The 23,059-nt window shown below is 36.5% G+C and overlaps 1 protein-coding gene across 1 annotated transcript in view; it reads right to left on the bottom strand.

The window, feature by feature from the left end:
- Positions 1 to 23,059, bottom strand: part of LOC150095001 (TBC1 domain family member 13) — a 247,989-nt gene that overhangs the window by 44,030 nt on the left and 180,900 nt on the right. Inside the window, exons 10-11 of the mRNA XM_090411093.1 lie at positions 21,060 to 21,302; positions 1,129 to 1,210 (exon numbers count right to left, since the gene is read on the bottom strand). Of these exons, the coding sequence (XP_090267219.1) occupies positions 1,129 to 1,210; positions 21,060 to 21,302 (325 nt within the window). The remainder of the gene's footprint in view (positions 1 to 1,128; positions 1,211 to 21,059; positions 21,303 to 23,059) is intronic.

Genomic DNA, 23,059 nt, shown 5'->3' with positions numbered 1-23,059 from the left:
GTAACTGGGAATATGCTATACAGAGCCATTCATGAGTATAAATAGATTTCAATAAATTGATTTTGTGATTTGTTAACTGTGATAGATTTGCTATCTGTATCAGAGATGATGATTTAGATGGAATTCTACATTTTTCACTTCCAAATTGATGCAATTTTCAAGGCATTTTTTTAAAATGATATGCTTGGTTCCTTCACAAGTCCACTGACAACGTTAAATTCTTCAGCAACATAACAATACTGAATTTAAATGCGAACTTGAAAAGAGGCACTTTTGTATAAACAGTCTCTTCTCTCACGTCGGCTATAATATTTTATGTGAATCCCACTCACGAAAGGTTGTAAACCTATTGTACATTTAGTACTATGAGTGTTTTAAGAATTAGACAGTCTGGAAACTATGCTTGAGAACCAAACAGTGAACTTCTTCAATCCACTTTAGTTAAGTAGAGTGGTGGTCTTACACCAAGCAACAAAATTTCTACTGCCTAAAAAAAAAAAGAAATTCACACATGTCCATGCTTACAGTTAGACATGAATCATGATCTACTGTTGGAAAAAGTAGAAGCTCTATCTACTAAGCCAAACCTCTCCTCTTCCTAATCTACCAAAAGAAGTGTGGATAAAAGGCCTGGTGACTTTTTATGATTTATGAGCAAAAAACATTAACTGACAAAACTAGTCATGTGGATTTCTGAGAATGAAATGACAAAGTTTCAAAAGTATACATTAAATTTATAGCTTATTTTAATTCAAATCATTTAACCCCAGTTTTGAATGTCCATGTCCAGCTTCAGTTGAAGGCATTTTAATTTGATTTTCAGATGTTTTCTATGCTTATGACATTTAACAAGTGTTCGGCATCCAATAATGATGGAACAGTGCAGTGTGTGTGTTCTTAATTCTACAACATTTGCTGGATAAATTATTAATTAGTTCAGCAGCTACATCCTAAGAGAACCAAATTTCCAGGAACATTCAGAAGTAGAGTTCCCTGTGAGTATCCTCATAATTTTAATTGTTTAGGTTCATATTTACACTGTTATTTTTGTTTCTCTTCTTACTATCACATAATTCACAGTTACTTTTTAAACACTAAGAATAAATATGAAAATCAAATAAACCTTACAGGAGCATTGCACAACACACACATATTAGGAAGGAGAACCTCTTTGAATCGGCTAATAATGAATCCCACACTCGAAGGACATCTATAAAAAGAAAGAATAGGCGATATATTGATTATACATATAGATTTAGATTTTTTTTATATCTAGCTTTTGTTTATTTATTATTATTATTTTTTAAAATCTGCACTATGAGATTAATCATAAAGCAAACTTCAGATAGTGAACAGTGAAAACAGTGTTTAGAACTAAATCTATGGTGAGGATCAAGCCATTTTGGGCATTTGTTGTTGTTATATTATCAATTTTCTAATTTTATGTAATGAAAAATTACAAACAAGATACTACCAACTGAAGTTCATTAATTTTATTTTATAAGAAATTACAACAAGAAACTTTTTTATGGATAATGAAAATCTTATTAAGAATCTTAGATTACTAGTATAACATCATGAAAAAGTTAAAGCTTTTAAAATCTAATAATTACAACCCCCTCCCCCTTCTCCTCAACAGTTATTTATAATACAGTGTCCAGCAGAGAACAAGGGCAAATACTTGCATATCCATAATCAACAGAAAAGTTTTTTTTTTTTTTTTTTTTTAAATATCTAACCTATACACCAAAGGTTTCAAGAGCTACAGTCAGCATACCAGTGCTGTGTAAAGGTATGAAGGAAGGAGGAACTATTGAAATGTTTTTTGAGACATGTTGCTAGTTGTAGTCTTTGGGAAAAATAGTGAAAGAAGACATTACAAAGAACACAGGTAGATGGAATGAAAGAGGAAGAGAAATTGTTCTGGTAAGTCTGGAGCTGAGTGTTGACCAGTAGCTGCTGAGTGTGTGTATGTGTGCGTGCTTGGTTTATAGTTTATTTGGCACAAAAACTATAAATATGAATTCTGCATTACAAAGGTCATACTGTGCCATACTAAGGTTACAACTATACATAAGCAGTTAAAGAAAATTTTAAACAATATGCCTGTACAAAAATTGGGTTCCACAAAGCAGCATCTGCATATAAACAGAATTGCTGCAGAGGGCACAGCAACACACAAAGTTAAAGGTCACAGTAGTACAGAAATTGTTTTCTATACAAGTTAATAAACAAAATGCATATACAAGACACCAAGCCAAGGAATGCAGTATATATATATATATATATAGATAAAATTATAATAAACATTTTTACAGCAGTAAATAAATAGGCAAACAGGAATTATTATACAATATGCATACACAGAAATTAAATTTAGTAATGCAATATCTACATATAAACAAAATTACGAGAAGGTTACACAAACATACAAGGTATCCTACGGCAATACATAATTAGTTGAAAAACTAGTAAATAATATGTATGCGCAAAAGTTAAGTTAAATGGTGAAGTATCTACATATAAACAAAATTACTGCAGCCAATTATATATTTGGTTTAATCCTTTATCCAAGTGTATGCAAACAAAGTTAATGCCTGAAGTATTTTCAGGATTGGGACAACTCGTGGTAAAGGTGGTATAAGTTCTGATCACTTGCCTTAGTATCCCATGTAAAGCACATATCCTTATTGGTATGTATAATGCTATGCATTATGGAAAGGGTCACTACCCAGAAGTGGTGATACTAAGGTGGAAGTAATGCAGAAGTCATATCACCATTATACCAGTTGCCAAAAGATGTCAACACCTTATTATTAAAATTCTCTTGATTAGAGATAGTTGATGGAAGTTTTTTCACTTGGCTATGCTAAAGGATTAAGCCAAATACAGGTTGCCCTCGCATAATACAGTCTACAAATTGTAGTATCCCTTGTTCAACGCAGATTCGATATAACGTAGTCTACAATTTCTATAAACCATTTATTTTTTATTATTTTTTTTTCATCATCATTATCATCGTGCATATGAAAGATTTAGGCCTAGCATGGCCTGTTCCGGCCTTAGAAGTCATCGTTTAAGAGGAGGTCCTGGTTTTCTTTTTCCTAATGGCCTTTACTTTAAGGTTGTTTTGGTAATCTTTCTGTTTTCATTCTTTGAACGTGTTTCATCCATTTATATTTATATTTTTTTATACAGTTCTAGATAAAATCAAATTTCATCTTCGTTAAATTCATGTCTGCCCGTATCGTGCAAGTAGTTATAAGTATCGAATTTAGTTTTATTGTATCACTGAATAAGGTACTGTACAGAGGTTTTTGCAGTCTGTGTAATTCTCAACAAATAGTGCAATTAGAGACAGATGGAATAAAAACAGCGCTAACTAATAAAAACTATGCTGTATAGACTTAAGCAAAACCATATGTTGCAACGAAACACAATATCTAACTAAAAACTATTGTCCAATTTTTCAATCATGAAATAAGTGTTTGTTTTATTGCATTTGAAATTCTCGATGTCATTATGACAGATCACAAAGGCTAACTTAAAATAAAAGACTACCAAGAATTGAAAATTGCCATATAATGAATGTGTGAGTTCGCCTGCCAAGAAGCCATAAAATTCAACCAAGGGTTGAAACGTTTGTATGAGTTGAGCCAGTCAGTAATGAGAAGTTCCATCGGAACGATAAATGACACACTATTGTGAATGTGTTAAAACTAATAGTGAATGTTATGACAGTTTTAGATGTTATGGAATTCGATTGAAGAGAATTAGCATTTCAACTCAACACTTGTCAGTTACTTTTATCTTTGGGTCGCGTGATCTTTTGTTAATACCGCACCAATCATATGCACATCTTTTTAGTTGCTGTCTTGTGAAAAACAAACTTCAGTGTGTATGTATGTATTGTAACAATTAAAAAAAAAAATTGAATAATTTATAAGCATATAAAAGGATATCACCTGTAAATTGCTAACATGCCAGCAAAATATGGCATGAGTGCCATAGGTTTGCCATGGGTTTACTGTATAAAGTGCATTTAAAATCATAAGTGTGTTATTCTCAAGCTGAGCAGTTTATTTTCTGGTGAGTTACATACTTATGTAAAGCTTTTTTTTTTTTTTTTATGTAAAAGTTTATTTTTATTGTAATGGCCACTAAAACTGCAACGAAAGAAAAAAAACTAACATTGAAGAGGAAGAAATTCATTTCTCTCGAAAAAAAAATTAAAATCTTGGATAGGTTGAAAATTGGAGAAACACCAGGAGTAGTTGCAAGGACTCTGAATTTTAATGAATCAACAATTCAAACAATCAAACAAGATGAACATAAAATCCAAGAAAGTGTTATTGCTGGGTCAACGGTAAGTGCAAAGTGCATTGGTCGTGTTCACGAATATCCTAATAGAAAAAATGGAGAAATCTCTAATGATTTGGATAGAAGAATGCACTCAAAAGAAAATTCCTTTGGATGGACACCTTATTAAGAAAAAGCTCTCAAAGTTTATAAACATTTAAAAAACTCGATCAAGATTCTTCAAAAGAAATCTCTCAGCATGGATTTTATGACAGTAAGGGTTGGTTCATAAATTTTAAAAAGCAGTTTTCTTTGTATAATCTTAAAATCCGGGGAGAATCAGCATCAGCAGACGTTGAAGTTGCCCGGAAATACCCGGCAGAACTTTTAAAAATCATTAAAGAAGGTGGTTACAGTGCAGACTAGGTGTTCAATGCGGATGAATCTGGGTTATATTGGAAAAAAATGCTAAAACGCACCTATATTTCGAAAAATGAAAGATCAGCTCCTGGATTCAAAGTTTCCAAAGATTGAATTACTCTACTGTTTTGTAGTAATGCATCAGGTGATTACATGACAAAACCAATGTTTATTAATCAATAAGCAAATCCTCGTGCGATGAAAGGGCTAGACAAGTCCACCCTACCTGTTTATTGGTGGGCCAACAAAAAGGCATGGGTTATAGCTAGCATGTTTGAAAATTGGTTTTTCAAGTGTTTTGTACCCGATGTAGAAAGTTACACAAAGAAAAAGAATATGGACTTCAAAATTCTACTAATTTTAGATAATGCACCCAACAAATTTAAGCCATCCGAATATTAAAATAACTTTTTTGCCGCCTAATATTACTTCACTTATTCAACCACTCGACCAAGGAATAATATCAACACTTAAGTCATATTATATTCGGCGAACATTTCAATTAATTTTGGAAAAAATGGAATCTAATCCAAACATGACACTGCCTGAAGTGTGGAAAGAGTTTTCAATAATGAATTGTGTAAAAATTATTTCTCTGTCCACTAAGGAATTACTACTCGCTACCCTGAATGCATGCTGGAAAAAAATATGGCCTGAAGCCGTTCTGGAACAAAATTTCATACTTCCAGTGGATGTCAAGCTACGTCGCATAATAAATGTCAAACCCATTTTTGGTGGAGAGGGCTTTTGCGATATGGTTGAAAACAAAATTAGTGAATTAATTCATGGAGAAACAGATTTAAATGAGGAGGAACTGGTACAATTAATAGATGGCATCTAACCAAATGGCAGGGAAAGTTCTGCCGAAAATTCTGATTGCGATGAATCCGTTAAAGAATTCAGTTTAAAGAAATTAGCAGAAGGATTGGACTTGGCAAGAAAGTTAGAAAGTTATTTTACAGATAATGATCCCTCAATGGAGCGCTTGGGCAAATTCACGAGACAATTGGATATTTGTTTAGCGCCATATTATGAACTTAATAAAAAAATTGCAGCATAGTGGAAAACAAAGTTTTATTACTGACTTCTTGATGACTAAACCAGGAGAAGTATGCAATGAGAATTATACAAATGATTACATTTGTATAATTCTCATTGCATACTTCGGCTGGTTCAATGTCCAAGAGATTTCAAGTGGTGACGACCTCTGGCCACTAAAAGAACATCCACGAAAATTTCTGAAGACAGTGATGACAATTAAAATATGCCCTTTATTTTATTGTGTCTAAAACATTTATGCATTACGTGCAATGAAATTTATGTACAATTTGTAATTTTTATAATAATTTTATACTACGTATTTGTTTCATAGTTTATATGTTTTCGTAACTTACATGAATTACCTGAATTAAATAAAAATATTTTTTGTTGGATACGTCATTGTTGTTTATATAATAATAAAAAAAAAAAAAACGATTTCGGAAAGTAACCCTACTTTTTCTATGTGATCTAAGTCTTGTATAATGCGATTTATATAACGCAGCATTTCTATGGAACCTAACATCCGCGTTATACGAGGGTTACCTGTATATAATTGGTAGCATAGCTAAGTAAAAAAAACTCCATCAACTGTCTCTAATTCAAAGAATTTTAATAATAAGGCATTGACATCTTTTGGCAACTGGCGATATGATTTCTGCATTACTTCCACCTTAGTATCACCACCTCTGGATCAGGCTCCCACTGACGAGAATTCAATAAAGGTTGAAACCGGTCTGGGTAGTGATCCTTTCTGTAATGCATAGCATTATAAATACCCCTAAGGATATGTGCTTTGCATTATCGGATACTAAGACAACTGATCAGAACTTATACCACCTTTATCACAAATTGTCCCAGTCCTGAAAATACTTCAGGTGCAAACTTTCTTTGCTTACAATTGGATCAAGGATTAAACCAAATATATAATCGGTAGCTAAGGGTCAAAGCTGTATAACTGAGAGGAGACCTCCACATAGCCTTTAAAGGAATGCGGAGAACCGACCAGGGCTTCTGACCTAATGTCCAGTCCTCACCTTCTCGTGGTGCACCCTGTTGGATATCTACCTAGATACTGAATGAATGAGGATGGGCTGGCAATTTGGGATTTAGCCGACCAAATTGTATTCTTATTGGTTAAACCAAAATAAAAATGATGGTACAGCATGACAAAATTTTATGCCGGCTGGGGCATTGCTCGGTTAAACAAGGCCCCTGTTGTTTTCGCCAGGGAACCATGGTGAACAGCGAAATGTCAGCTACTGGAAAAAATCTGAAAACACACCCCAACTCGACATCCCCAGAGTTAATGATCGGTACTATCAACATAAGAAGCCTGAATGGCAAAGAAATGGAGCTAGCTGAGGAATTAGATAAGTACCAGATCGACATAATAGGGGTGACTGAAACAAAAAAGACCAAAACTGGTGAGATCTTTCTGAGCAATAAATACAAAATGTTATATTCAGGCAATGACAATCAAGGAAAAGGAGTAGCCATAGTATTCAACACAAAATACGATGCTAATCTTCTTGAATGGTAGGCAATCTCAAGTAGAGTAATGTTGGCAAATATGAGAATGGGGAACTGGACAATGAGACTAATTTGTGCCTATGGTCCCACAGAAGGTTCTACTAAGGTAGGAGTGGAGGAATTTTTTCAGGCTTTAGAAAAAGCAACTGACACAATGAAAAAGGAAAAGTTGGTCCTTGTTGGGGATCTAAATAGCAGAATAGGAAATGATTGTCAGACATACAAAAATATTTTGGGAAAATTTGGAGAAAAGAGCAAAGCTAATAATAATGACAAATATCTGTTGGATTTCTGCTCAGGACATGGACTGGTTATTACTAACATCATGTTCCAACATAAAAATGTGCACAAATTCACATGGAGAGAAGAGGCAAGGAATAAGAAAAGTCTCATTGACTATGTTATTGTTGATAGTGATGTTTCCTCCCTGGAGCAGGACACCAGAGTGTACAGAGGATTTGAAATTGGAAGTGATCACTATTTAGTCTTGAGCAGGATAAAATTGAATTTCATATTGAAAAGAATAACATGTAAGAAAGTTTTAAATCGAATAAAAGTTGAGCAGCTCTCAGATGTGAACTTAGACTAAAATACACAAAGATTACTGAATTAAAAATGAAAGAGTTTGAGAACAGGAACCAAACCTTGGAGATTCAGTGGCAAGCCTTGAAAAAAACCTTGATTGATTCAGCTAGAGAAGCATGTGGTGAAGTTGTCTGCAAGGATAAAAAAATTAGAACTCCATGGTTGAGTTCAGTGGGAGCCAGGCCCAGGTGGAGATACCAGGCAGAGGCATTAGCAGGTCATCTCTACCTATAGGAGTTGCCAAATGGTGTGCCACCCTTTTTTAATAAATTACTCTGGATTTAGAGAAAGATGTTCAAAGTTTATTTTTCACTTGGCTAGGAGTGCCCTGGTGTTGTACCACCTTACCCCAGCCCTGAAGATACTTTCAGGTGCAAACTTTGTTTGTTCACACTTGGATAAAGGATTAAACTAAATTTATTATACTCTAACCAAGTGAAAAATAAACTTTCAACATCTTTCTCTAAATCTAGAGTAAATCCTGGTGTTGTACCACCTTACCCCAGTCCTGAAGATACTTTCAGGCACAAACTTTGTTTGCTCACACTTGGATAAAGGATTTTTTTTTTTTTAATTTTTTTAATAAATTACTCTGGATTTAGAGAAAGATGTTCAAAGTTTATTTTTCACTTGGTTAGAGTATAATAAATTTAGTTTAATCCTTTATCCAAGTGTGAGCAAACAAAGTTTGCGTTTGTGGGATGTGTTTTGCATTATGGGAGATACTGAGATAGGAGTGTTGGTAGCTTGCTCCACCTTTGCAAGGCGTGCCCTGGTGTTGTACCACCTTACCCCAGTCCTGAAGATACTTTCAGGCGCAAACTTTGTTTGCTCACACTTGGATAAAGGATTAAACTAAATTTATTATGTTAGAATTGAAGGAAGTACAGGAAGATGGTTTAATGTTAAATCTGGTGTCAGACAAGGATGTACATTATCACCTCTGTTACTCTATATGAATTACATTATGAAGGAAAGTGGTATTAAACATGATATCAAAATTGGAGATGCTAATGTCAGCTCTTTATTTTGTGCGGACAATGTTATAGTTCTAAATAAATCCGCTACAAGTCTGCAAGATTCACTTACTAAATTGAATAACTGTTGTAATAGATATGGTATGAAGGTCAGCAATAAAAAGACAAAGACAATGAAAATAGGCAGAATCATTGAAAATCTGAACTGTGTTATGAATTGGGGAACCTGTGGAACAAGTAAAACATTTCAGCTACCGAGGCATGATTTTTAGTGAAGATGGTAAATTAAATATAGAAATAAACAACAGAATCAACAAGGCCGGTATGGTAGGAAGTCAGTTGAATAAATTCATATGGAATAAGAGAGAAATTAGTCGGAACACTAAATTAGCTGTATACAAGACAGTGTTCAAACCAGTTTTAACTTATGGATCTGAGAACTGGGTCAGAAGTAAAACACTTCACCAAAGACTAGAGACTGCAGATATGAGAGTCATGAGAAAGATTAGAGGCGTGACGTGAACAGATGGCATCAATGGCAATATCATATTAAAAAACGAAGATGTTAGGAAAGAACTTGACATTGTCAGCATCCAGGAATGCATTAGCAGAGCTAATCTCAGGTGGTATGGTAACTTAAACAGAATGGGCGAGGAAAGATTAGCAAAACAAGTGTTCTCTACCTGGTTGGCAGGAAAACGACCCAGAGGAAGACCAAGATATAGGTGGATTGATACGGTACAAAGTGCCTTAGACGATAGAAATATAAGATCTGATAATGTTGGAGTTTTGACAAGTAACAGACTGATTTGGAGGAAAATTGCAGATAGGAAGTTAGTAATAATGTAAATTTTTCGTGTAGTACTATTATATCTTGTACACCCCTTGAAGGTACATGGCAGGAATTTGATGATGATATAATTGGTAGCATAGACAAGTGAAAAAACTTCCATCAAAATTACTGCAGCATTTATGGCAGTACATAAATAGATAACAATACAAGTTAATAACCAAAATGCATGTACAAAACCAAGTCAAGGAATGAAGTATCTACAAATAGATAAGATTACAATAATAATCTTGCTGGGTTCATGCAGAGCCCAGCAAGAACAACTTCCTCTCTTCTCTTTGTACGTTGACTAGAATGTCAATGTTTAATTTTGGGTTTAATGTCATATAATTTGTTTGTTAATGCTTCCTTCCATGATGACTGCCACTGAACAATTAGCTTTGATCTTATAATCTATCTGTATATGGTACTGTCAAATAGTATGTGGAGAAAATATGAGCTGATTTAGCAGCTGCATCTGCAGTCTCATTTCCCTTAATTTCAATGTGGATGGGAATCCAACACAACTGAATATCACAATTAAGGATTTTCATTTTATGAAAAAGGTGTAACACCTCATAAAGTACTAGATGTGGATTATACATAGGAGAGAAGATAGCCTGTAAAGAGCTCAATGATTGTATAAATTATACACTTTTGGTAGCAGTTTTCTTTTATATGCACAGGTGCAAGCTGAATGGCATGTAACTCTGCTGTATAATTACTGCAATCAGGTGGGATCTGGTTGGAGACAGTAATGTCAGGAAAAACAGCAGCACAGCCAACAGATGGATTAGTTAAAGTATTCATATTTGGTCATGAAGTGTTAAAATAGAAGACTTATTAGTGTTTATGTGACCATAGGTTTTTTTTAATTACTATATATGTTCATATAATAACGCTTACCAGTTTCACTAGCAACTTTCTAGCTTTCTCAAGGCTTGAATGGTAAAAAAATGATAAATGCACAAAGTATAAAGAATACAAAAATCGTTAGTAATGTTATCTAAGTTGATACGTTCGTGTGACAATGTCAGTATGTATTGCAAATCTTTAGTGCATGTCCTGAACACGCGTTGCATGGGCAAGTGTTATATGATTGTTGGCGTACTGTAGTTCCGTCAAACTGAGTGAATTGATTAAATTTTTCCAAGTCTCAATCGATATGGCACCTTGATTTCTGATTAGGCTGCTGTCTGTTCGTAGGACTACTGTTGCTTCTTTGAATAATCGGCGTCTGAAATCATCATCTATGGAGGGCATAGAACTATTTTCCCAGTCTATACAATGGTTAGAAGATGAAAAGTGATGAGCTAAACTGGAGGTGATCGTCCTGTTATGATTGACATCTCCAACATGTTCTTTCTCTCTGATTTCGAGGCTTCTTGAAGTTTGTCCAATGTAGGAGAGAGGCCACACGTACATGGAATATTATACACACCTGGATATTTGTAAAATGGAACACTATCCTTAGGAGATCTTAACACCTGTCTAATGCTAGTAGTTGTTTAAATACAACTCTGATGTTATGAGCTTTTAACAATCTCGCTATATTGGTGGAAAACGAACCTATAAAGGGGATGACGACTGTTGAAACCTGCTGGGAGACTGTTTCTTGTTGTCGGTAGTTATCTTTATACAGGAATTTGTTGATAATGTTTAGAGGATAGCCATTTTGAGATAGTTTTGTAACAATTTGAGACAGTTCTGTCTGAACCTCGTCTTCATCTGAGACAAATTTGCAGACTCTATTTCCCAACATGTGGATGATGCTATGATGGTTTGAAGAATAATGTAGATATCGTCCAGTATCTGCAGGCTTCTTGTAAATGGACAATTTGAAATTGTTATCTTGTCTCTTTACCAGTATGTCTAAGAAGTGCAGTTGTTTATTATTTTCCACTTTTAGGGTAAATTTGATTTTGTTGTGGAGTGAGTTGATTCTATCAACAAACATATGTAGGTTTTTTATGCTTTCTTGCCATATGATGAAGATATCTTCTACATATTTCCACCATATTGACAGTTTAGTAGTAATATTGGTGAAGATTTCATTTTCAAATTTCTCCATGAAAAGGTCTGCACATGGTGGTGATAAAAGGCTGCCCATGGCTAGGCCTTCTAATTGTTGGTACACCTTGTTGTTTACCTTAAAGAAATTTCATTTTAGGTAGTGCTTGAACATCTGTGTAATATCTACAGGAAAGAGATCTTTGATAATGTTGATGACTTCTTCTATTGGTACATTTGTAAATAAGGATACTACATCCAGACTGGCCATTATGTCTGTTTTTGTTGGTTTCACATTCTTCAGTTTTTCAACAAATTGTTGAGAATTTTTAATATAGGATTCTGTTTGTCTGATTTTTCCTTTTAGTAAGTTTGTAGGATGTTTAGCTAAAAGATATGTTGGGGAGGACCTGCCATCAACAATCGGACGAAGTGGGACTTCCTCTTTATGTACTTTAGGTGCACCACAAAGTCTAGGAGTAATGGGATGTAAGGATTTAATTTTTCTTTTCAATTCCTCAGGTCAAGTACTCATATTGCGGATCAGACGGTTTGTCTCATTATGATTCGTCATGGTAGGATCTTTGTTGAGAATTTTATACGTGGAACTGTCTGATAATAAATTGTTTATTTTCTTGAAATAGTCCTTTGAGTTAAGAATGACTGTGGAGTTCCCCTTATCAGCTTTAGTGATAATAATCTCTTTGTTATTTCTCAATCTTTAGTCCGTGTCCTGAACATGCATTATATGATTGTTGGCGTACTCTAGTTTCATCAAACTGAGTGAATTGATTAAATTTTTTCAATTTTTCTCATTCAATATGGCACCTTGATTTCTGTTTAGGTTGCTGCCTGTTCGTAGGATTACTGTTGCTTCTTTGAATAATCAGTGTGTGAAATCATCATCTATGTAGGGCATAGAACTATTTTCCCAGTCTATAGAATTATCAACAATTATCTATACAATTATATATACATTATCAACAAATTCCTATATAAAGATAACCACCAAAAACAAGAAACAGTCTCTCAGCAGGTTCCAATGGTTGTCATCCCTGGGTTCGGTTTCCACCAATGCCTACCAGTTTTGCTAGCAACTGTCTAGCTTTCTCAAGGCTTGAACGGTAAACACAAAAAAAAATGATAAATGCACAAAGTATAAAGAATACAAAACCGTTAGTAACTATAAGTTATCTAAGTTGATATGTTCGTGTGACAATGTCAGCATGTATTGCGAATCTTTAGTCCGTGTCCTGAACACGCGTCATATGATTGTTGGTGTACTATAGTTCCGTCAAACTGAGTGAATTAATTAAATTTTTCCAAGTCTCATTCAATATGGCACCTTGATTTCTGTTTAGATTGCTGTCTGTTCATAGAACTACTGTTGTTTCTTTGAATAATCAGTGTCTGAAATCATCATCTATGTAGGGCATAGAACTATTTTCCCAGTCTCTACAGAATTATCAACAATTATCTATACAATTATATATACATTATTAGTCATTATCAATAAATTCCTGGATAAAGATAACCACCGAAAACAAGAAACAGTCTCCCAGCAGGTTCCAACGGTCGTCAGATGGAGCAATAATGCTCGATCAGCATCCCACTTAGTAGAAGATGGAGCGTGGAGGAGGTTCAAAGCTCTCTTGCACTTTTCTCTTAGTTGACGAATATATGCTAGAAATGTAAATCTTCTAGCATATATGTAAATCTTCTAGCAATGCATTTCATGAGTCCCAAGAACTTGGCTTCTGTAGCTACTGGAATAACAGCGCATCCCATTCTTAATTCAGGGTCAGGGTGAGGAGTGCGTTTTTGACAGAAGTGTACATAGACACTTTTTTCTGTTGAGAACCTAAACCCATTATTAAGAGCCCACAGAAAAACATGATCAATTGCTTGCTGAAGTTGTCTTTCAATTACCCTCATGTTATGAAAGTGACAATAAATTGTGAAGTCATCAACAAATACAGCATTGTCTACCGTGGGAGGAAGCTGTTCAGTGATTAAGTTAATTTTAATAGCAAAGAGTGTCACACTTAAGACAGAGCCTTGGGGAATTATTATTATCATTATTATTCAGGCCTCCATGGAGTCAAAAGACTCATCGTGGGAGGTCCCTCCTAGGAAACACAAAGTCTATCATACCACTCCTTAAACGCATTGACCATTCTCGCTCTCACCACTCTATCAGGCAATGCATTCCATGGTTCAACCACCCTCCATGCAAAGAAACCACTCCTCACCCTCTTTCTCATAGTTTCCTTTCGTTACTTCCAGGGATGGCCCCTTGTCATGACTCCTTCCTGCTGTTCAACCAAGCGAAAGAACTCCTCAGTATCAACCCTGTAACCACCTCTCAACAGTTTAAAAGTCTCAATCACATCACCTCTCCTTCTATCCACCAAACTCTGCAGTCCACACACCCTCAGCCGATCCTCATAACTAACATTGTACAGTCCTGACACCATCTTTGTTATCTGCCTTTGTACCCTTTCCACAGTTAATTTATCCCCTTCAAATCCTGGGGACCAGATCTGAGAGCAATAATCTAAGTGTGGTCTGATCAGTCTTATACAACGGAATGATAACCGTTTTATCTCTGCAGGTCAGTGTCCTTCTCATTATTGCAGCAATCCTCTGTGTCACCTTCACTATCTTTGCAATATGTCCCCTAAATTTCAGGTTTCTATCAATCATCAACCCCTAGGTCTCTTGTCTCCCCTACTTCCTCCAGTTTAACTCCTCCCATAGAGTATGCAGCATCCCATCGATGTGTCCCAAACCTCAAGACCTTACATTTTGCTGCATTAAACTGATACCCCCCATTCATTTCCCCATCTATTTAGCTTATTCAAATCCTCTTGCAGGACTACCACATCCGCACTATTACTAATAACCCTTCCCAGCTACGCATCATCCGCAAACAACTGAATATCCCCTTGCAATCCACGGACAATGTCATTGATATAAAGGTTAAACAATATAGGTCCCAGTACTGAGCCCTTTGGAACCCCACTTGTAACCTTCTGCCTCTTTGATATTGCTCCACCATACACAACTCTTCGATACCTATCGGACAGCCAATCCTGAATCCAGCTGACCAATCTGACATCCAGACCCATGTGCTGCAACTTGAATATCAGCTTATCATGTGGCACCCTGTCAAATGCCTTTGCCAAGTCTAGGAAAATGGCATTATATGCCTTTCCCTCATCTAATGCTCTTGTAACTTTATAAAAGGCTAGCATATTGCTAAAACAAGAGCGCCCTTTCACCAATCCATGTTGACTCTCACAGATAACATTACCCTCATCTGCCCAATGCTGTATACGGTCCCTCACTACGTTCTCCAAGATCTTACTAAACTACTGACGACGCACAAACTGGCCTATAATAAGACACTTCCGGTCTGCTACCGCACTTATGCAATGGCACTATCCTGTTCTTGATGATATGATCGAGATAGCATACTTCCCACTCTGATTTGGAAAGTTTGCCTGGACAGAAAGTATTTAATAAATACAGGAAGGTATCCTTTGAGACCTAGGTTAGATGGTTTTTAATATGCTATATCTCCAGGCTGTGTCATAAGCTTTTTCCATGTCAAAAAAAAACTGAAACGAGGTGTTCTTGCTTCAGAAACGCATCTTTTATACAAGTTTATAAACGAACCAAATGGTCTTGGTTCATTTAGAAACCAACTTTGCAAGATGAGAAAAAGTGTTCCATTTTCCTGGTCAATTTTCTGTATAGGTGAACATGGTTCCTGTGAAGACACTGTGCAAAGAACAGGAAAGTGATCACTTCTATATACATTCTCTTCAATGTCCCATGTGAGCAGTGGAAGAATGGAAGGGGAGCAGATTGTAAGATCAATTGCAGAATATGAATGGATAGGCATATGGAAGAAAGTATTGAGTTTACTATTTAAAAGGGAGAGGTTATTATTATTATCAAGGATTCTTTCAATGATTCGACCTCGTCTATTAGTGTTGGCACTACTCCACAGAGTATTGTGACCATTAAAGTCATCCATCAAAAGTATAGGTTCAGGCAGTTGCAAGATAAGGTTATCAAGATCAATTTCATTTAACTCAGCACTTGGTGGTAAATAAATAAATTTCTCTAATTATATAGAAAAAACCAGGAGAATTCATGACTAAAATTAACACACGTGAACCACAGTAGTAGGATTGTTTTATTTTTATTTTATTTTATTTTTTTTATATATATATATATATAAAAAAATTATATATTTTTTATTTACATATATATATACAGGGTGTTCGAGATAAATTTGACAGTTTCGTAAGGAAAAAGAAAATCTTCTTTGTATCTATTAAATTTAATGAATTGACAAAAAAACATTACAGGCAGAGTTAATTACAATACTATCAACAAGATTTACTCAAAATAACCACCATTAGCATCGATCACAGCTTCAATTCTGCTTCGGAACCTCGAACAAGCTGATGCTACAGTCTCCCTGGGAAGGGCCGCAAAAACTGTTTTAATTTTATCCATTAACTGGGCTTTTGTATTACTGGAAGTGCGATTGGTGTCTTTTTCAACTGCGCCCCATACAAAATAATCCATGGGGTTAAGGTCTGGGGAGTTTGGAGGCCAAACATTTGGACTGGTGAAGTCGTAGAAATTTTCAGACAACCATTTTTGACTTTTCCCAGAGGTGTGGCAAGGGGCCGAATCCTGCTGCCATACATACGGCCTACCATTGGCTACCCTTGTTATCCAGGGCTTGACTACAGTTAGCAACTCCACGAACAAAGCCCGAATTCCAATGCCAGGGTTCTTCAACACCTGTTCCTGCAGATTTGCGAGGAATTCTGCTGTACGAACGCAATCAGATCGTCTGCTAGGGATCTTTCTTCTTGCTACATCCTCGTAGTCACCATTGCAAGTCTCTAGTTCATGCCTGATTGTTTTTACTGTATTCAGGGAGCATTGGGCAGCAGTCGTAATATCCTTATTTTGATGGCGGGCACGAATCATCATGATACAAGTTATTCTCTTCCATGATTCAGGTGGGTTCCAGCTATCCATCCTTTCTGACATCTTGTATATGAATGAAGAAGGGTCCAAACTTTAAATGAAGAGAAGTGTGTGTTAATACATGTAACTTACGGAAAAATATAATTAATTATAAATATGTCAAATTTATCCCGAACACCCTGTATATATACATATATAAATCCTACTACTGTGGTTCACATGTGTTAATTTTAGTCATACTGTAATAAGAAATCCCACAGAGAAGCGAATCACACTACTGCTTCCAGAGCAGTATTAAGTTGGACAGGATGGAAAGGAATATGACTGCCCACTAGGATAGCTACTCCTCCATGAGCAGTACCACCTCCAGTTCCATCCTTGTGTACAACAGGTTAGGTCAGGTTGAGATACCTAAAGCTAGTGTCATCATTGGGTCTTAAGTACGTTTCTTGTAGACAGAAACAGGAAGGTTTGTGTTTCTGCAACAAAATCTTGATATCATCGATATTCTGGCAAAATCCATGACAGTTCCATTGGAAAAATTTTCCGATTGTTATGATTTTATAGACTTGTCTGGTTTTCAGAATGGTGACGGTTTACCTTTGTCATATTTATATTTATCAATTGTTTTGGGGAAGTATGGATGGCCAGTGTCCATCTCTATCTCCGGTAGAGTATTCAATACGTCTGATGTGTTAGGATCAGTTGGTAAATTTAGTTTACTTTCAGTGTGTACAGATGTAACTGATGTGCTCAACAGAGAAGTACTCGCAATCATAAGGTGCAGGTATGGTGAAATTATTGGATAGTGGAACAGACATACAAGTTTGAGTTGCTGTTGGTACTTTCTTAATTGTTACCTTCGTAACATAAGAGGATCTCAGAGCAGGTGTGATAGTGGCTAGCTTTCTTTTTGCATCCTGATATGTTATGTTTTGCTCTGTTTTCATTCTTTCTATTTCTTTTTCATCTTTCCATTTCTGACATGCATGAGAGTAAGCTGGATGATCTCCTTGAACAGTTGACCATTTAGCTTTTTTTTGCACAGCAAGATTTGTTATTATGTTCTTTACTACCACATCGGGCAGAGATAGTAGAATCATGACAGACAGTTTGGGCATGTCCATATCTCTGACATTTAAAGCATCTCAGTGGGTTAGGGATGTACATTGTAACAGGACAACTGAGATACCCTGCTTTTACAGATGTTGAGGTTTAGGTGTATCAAAAGTAAGGATGATGTTCTTGTTTGGAACCAGGCAACCATCCCTATGTATCAGGATGTGCCTCACACCCATCACTTCTTGTTCTTTAAGTTCTGAACATATCTCCTGATCAGGAACATCAAAGAGATCCTATTCTGATATTACTCCTCTACAAAAATTGAGTGTTTTATGAGGTGTTACTGTAATTTCTATTCCACTCATTGTTGTTGCTCTCAGGTTTCTGGAAATGTTGCTGACAATGTTTCCACAAGGACATCTCCAGAACGCAATCTCTTAACAGGTTTGGGAGGTACTGCCAGTCCTTCTAAACCCTTTTGAACAAATGCTTACTAAATAACTTAAGGAATTCACAATGTACAATAGAATATAAATTAAATTAAACTTTAATAAATATTTCCAATATTTCGGCAATGTCACGTTGCCATCTTCACAGGAACTTAAAATAAAGACGTGCAAGCAGGCACTACACACACACAGTAAATGAGGAAGAAGCGAGGAAGCTATTGTTTTCCCTAAAAGTCTTGATGGTGCCCCCTAGCAGGCTATGTAGGTATTCTTGGCCATTGGGCTGAAGGTCTTCTGATGTATGTCTCCCAAATTTGGGGGTCTCATGCAACCAAATTTTCTGAGGTTTGGCATGTTTCTTAGGGCTGAGGCCAATTCCAAGAAAAGTCTTTCAAATTTGAATTTGCTATGGTGTATTACTGTAGCTTTCTTCCACCGTATTCTGTGGCATGTGTCCAGAGCATGGTCTGCAAGACCAGAGTGGCTGTGCTGGTGAAAACAGATGTAGTCCTTGTGTTCTGAAATTCTGATATTTGCTGTCCTGCTGGCCAAAGTAGGACAGCTTACAGCTGCAAGGGACCTGGTATACACCAGGTAGGTCTAGGGGAAGTGGTTGATCCCTAGCAAAGAGTATTATGCATAACTTAAAGCTCACCTGCACTTCTACCCCCCCCTCCACGCCTCAATGGTATTACTCCACTCCTCAGTTCCTGCATAGATGCCTGAGGCAGATCACCTCTTATCATACCAGAAACAGGCACTCCTGTGGTTTTTTTTTTTTTTTGCAAAAAATACACTGAAAGAATGCTAAAGAACTTCGATACTATTTTGAATAAAGATGGGTGACATTTTCCCTATTGGTTTTTCACCTGTAGCATGAATGATTAAAAATGTTGGTACATTTATACTAGTATCGTATACCTTTTGTTTCTTACTTCTATTTCCATATGCTGTATCTACAGTATTGGTACTTGGTTGGGACTTTGTTACGGCCCCTGAAACATTTGAGGATGAAGAATTATGCTCAAGGAGTTTTTGGTCCAGTGCCAGAGCTCCCCACCCACCACAGAGCCACACATGGATGCCCATTGCCTGGCAAGCAATGTCTGGGCTCAGGAGTGGAACGCCAGGGCTATTCTGGAAGCTATACTGGCACTACACAATACAAGCCTAGGATTCTGACCCCGGACCATGGGGTGAGAGATTTACTGCAACACCATTGACCCTTGCAGGCAAGCCCATCCAGGACCCCCCCCCCCCCTTCCAGATGTCCATGGGTCGCACCACACCGTGGCAAGGCATTGGATCCCAGTGATGGTGGTCTGGAAAAATGATAGTCAAAAAGACTCAGGAGAAGTAGAGCAAAGAATACAGGAAGAAAAGCAAAGGAAAGGATAAGAGGAAGAATGAAAAGGGGCAGTACCATCACTGGGAGGTCCCCTCCACCACGAACAGGTGCCCCACATGGAGAGGTGCTGTGTGTGTGTGTGTGTGTGTGTGTGTGTGTGTGTGTGTGTGTGTGTGTGAGTGAGTGAGTGAGTGAGTGTGAGAGAGAGAGAGAGAGAGAGAGAGAGAGAGAGAGAGAGAGAGAGAGAGAGAGAGAGAGAGAGTCTTCTCATCACAACAGGAATTGAACTCAGGTCTTTTCCAATTGAAGGGCCTGATATCCCATCATTCTTCCAAGTGAACTACAGGGATGTGTTGACATATTATTATTCCTGCCTGATTATGTCCATGGCAGTCAAGGATATGTGGAAATTGCTGAACAATTTAATGAAAATACCAGTGCTGAACTGAAATATATCTCCTTAATGTTCAACTACATCTAGCATTAGGATTGCAACTATTAGATGACGATCCTATCAATTAGAAAAGCTTTGAATTCAAGACAATAATAAACAGTTCATAACATACTTATTTATTCACTGATGATGTGATTAAGCTGCAGGTTATAGAGTAAATTGCCTTGAGTTACCACAACTTCACTATTTATTTCCACTTGAGAACTTATGAACATTAATATGATACACAGCTTGTATGTAAATTTATTTTTCTAAGTGACTGTAAAGAACATTGTCCTATTATATATACAGATTACTGATACAAAACTGAATGCTGTTCATCTTTTCGTTTAATTGACAGTAATATGACATCACACAATATTTTTTTGTTTTACTACTTGAAGAATTAGCTAAAAAGAGAGTAATAGTATTAGTAATATAAAATAGCAAAGCTTAGTGGAAGAAATACAAACCATGGTAATAGTATTATTTAAAATTACTACAATATAATAATAATAAGCTAATGCTTTTTATTCCCTTATAGGGAGTAGGTGAGGCCTTTAAACCCTATCTAGCTTTTGAAGACTGAGTGGGCAGTTCAATCTCCACTGGTAGCCAATCAGAAATAGCTAGCCCATGTCTATCACTAATTATAGGCACACCAATGAAGAGACAAGCAAACAAGTGCTGCCATCTCTTGGTACCTAACAGGATATGTTACTGTCTGAAATAATGTGGGTTCTACAGTTGATTTTCTTGAGTTCATGGGATGAAAAACCCCTAGTTTCCAGGAGAAAAAAACCAGCTTTCCCATACCAGACATCAACTAACTCAGGAACTGGTCAAAGAAAGGCTAGAAAAAGTTCCTCCGGTCAGCGACTAGACTCGAGCTATAAGTCTCTCTTCATGCAGCCAAACAGAGGATGCAAGCGCCACTTCCACTGAGCTACACAGGCCTACTACAATATTATTTCTTCAATAAAAGGAGGATAATTGACAAAAACTACACCATACTTTAGTTTATTAGATAAAAACAAATTAAAAATGAAAGAGTTACCTGGAAGAGGAAATTCCTGAGAAAGTAATAAAGTAATCCATCGAAAACTATAATACTGGGGTCTTAATTCCTGAAGTTGTAGCTTCTGCCATAAAAGTAGGTCTTCTTTCTCAAGCATATTCATAAGTCTTTTCATCATTGCACCTATGCCATAGTCTGAGTCATCCAAAGTTTTGATAAAGAAATCTCTTATTTCAGCCATTAAGTTAGTGAAACAAAAGAAAGAGTCAGCTTCTGCATATTCTGAAACAGAAATACTACTGAATTAATTGCAACTATATCTTATATGTAGTGAAATGTTATTATCTCACAGATGGCCATTTTATTATGCATATTTCAAGCTAACCAAAACCAGCAATACAGTCAATATTTATACACTACAATAGCATTCCCCAATTCAAGCTGCAACTATATTAATGATAACTGAGTATCAGTGATTATCTTTGGTAAATGCTATGATACTGTGAAAAATATCAGTGCTAAATAACAGTAAGAACAAATTAAATTCAACTTGCAATCCAAAATAAAATTTAATACCAAACAATTATCATCATCAAGTTCCTGACACGTATCCTCTAGAGGTGTACAGGATATGATAGCACTACATGAAAAATTTACATCATTACTAACTTCCTATCCACAATTTTCCTCCAAATCAATCTATTACCTGTCAAGACAACATTATCAGATCTTCTCGTAGAAAGGCTTATACATTGATTATACATGATTATTAATTAACTTAAGGAATTCACAACGTACACTAGAATATAAATTAAATAAACTTTAATATATATTTCCAATATTTCGGCAACGTCACGTTGCCATCTTCTAAGGAACTTAAAATAAAGACGTGCATGCAAGCACTACACACATAGTAAATGAGGAACGAAGCGAGGAAGCTATTGTTTCTCCTGATGGTGCCCCCTAACAGGCTATGTAGGTATTCTTGGCTGTTGGGCTGAAGGTCTCCTGATGTAAGTCTCCCTAATTTAGGGCAGTCTCATTCAACCAAATTTGTTTAGGTTTGGCATGTTTCTTAGGGCTGAGGCTGATTCCATGAAAAGTCTTTCAAATTTGAACTTGCTACAGTGTATTATTGTGGCTTTCTTCCACCATATTCTGTGGTGCGTATCCAGAGCATGGTCTGAAAGCCCAGAGTGGCTGTACTGGTGAAACCGGATGTAGTCCTTGTGTTCTAAAATTCTGATATTCGCTGTCCTGCCTGTTTGGCCAAAGTAGGACAGCTTACAGCTGCAATGGACCTGGTATACACCAGGTAGGTCTAGGGGAAGTGATTGGTCTTTAGTGGAGCGGATAAGGGATGCCAATTTTCTATATGGTCTGTAACAAGAGGTCAAGTCATGTTTTTTTAAGATTTTGGTAATTTTTTCTGAGGTGCCTTGGATGTAGGGAATGGTGATGGATTTGGAGCAATCCTTGTTGTGAAGGTGGGGGGGGGGGGTTGTGGTTTATTGGTTTCAATATTTAAAAAAATTTTTTTTTTTTTTGGGGGGGAGTAGCCATTGGCTGAGAAAGTGTTGAGAATGTGGCTTAGTTCTGTGGTTAGGGCATTGTCATTTGAACAGATTAGTTTAGCCCTGTTGTACAGTGTCTTAATAACTCCATATTGTTGTGAGGGGGGGGGGGGAAGGAGGATTGTTGGTGAATGTACCTGTCTGTATGGGTGGGTTTTCTATAAACTGAGAAAACCAATGTTCCACCAGACTGGCGGGTGACTAGTGTGTCTAGGAAAGGGAGGCTACTGTTTTCCTCTTTTTCCAAGGTGAACCTGATTCTGGGGTGTTGGTTGTTTAAATGTGTTAAAACGGAGAGGAGTGTATTAGAGCCACATGGCCAAATAGCGAACACATAATCGACGTAGCAAAGCCATATGGTTGGTTTTTGTGGGGCAGAGTTTAAGGCTTTCTCTTCAAAAGTCTCCATAAAGAAGTTGGCCATGGGTGGGGAGAGTGGTGAACCCATGGCTGTCCCCTCTATTT

The sequence above is a fragment of the Typopeltis vanoorti genome, chromosome 21 (genome assembly GCF_054136105.1).
Source record: "Typopeltis vanoorti isolate ZY-2024b chromosome 21, IOZ_Tvanoo_1.0, whole genome shotgun sequence".
NCBI classification, from domain to species: domain Eukaryota; kingdom Metazoa; phylum Arthropoda; class Arachnida; order Uropygi; family Thelyphonidae; genus Typopeltis; species Typopeltis vanoorti.
This window is presented reverse-complemented; position numbering and strand designations above follow the sequence as displayed.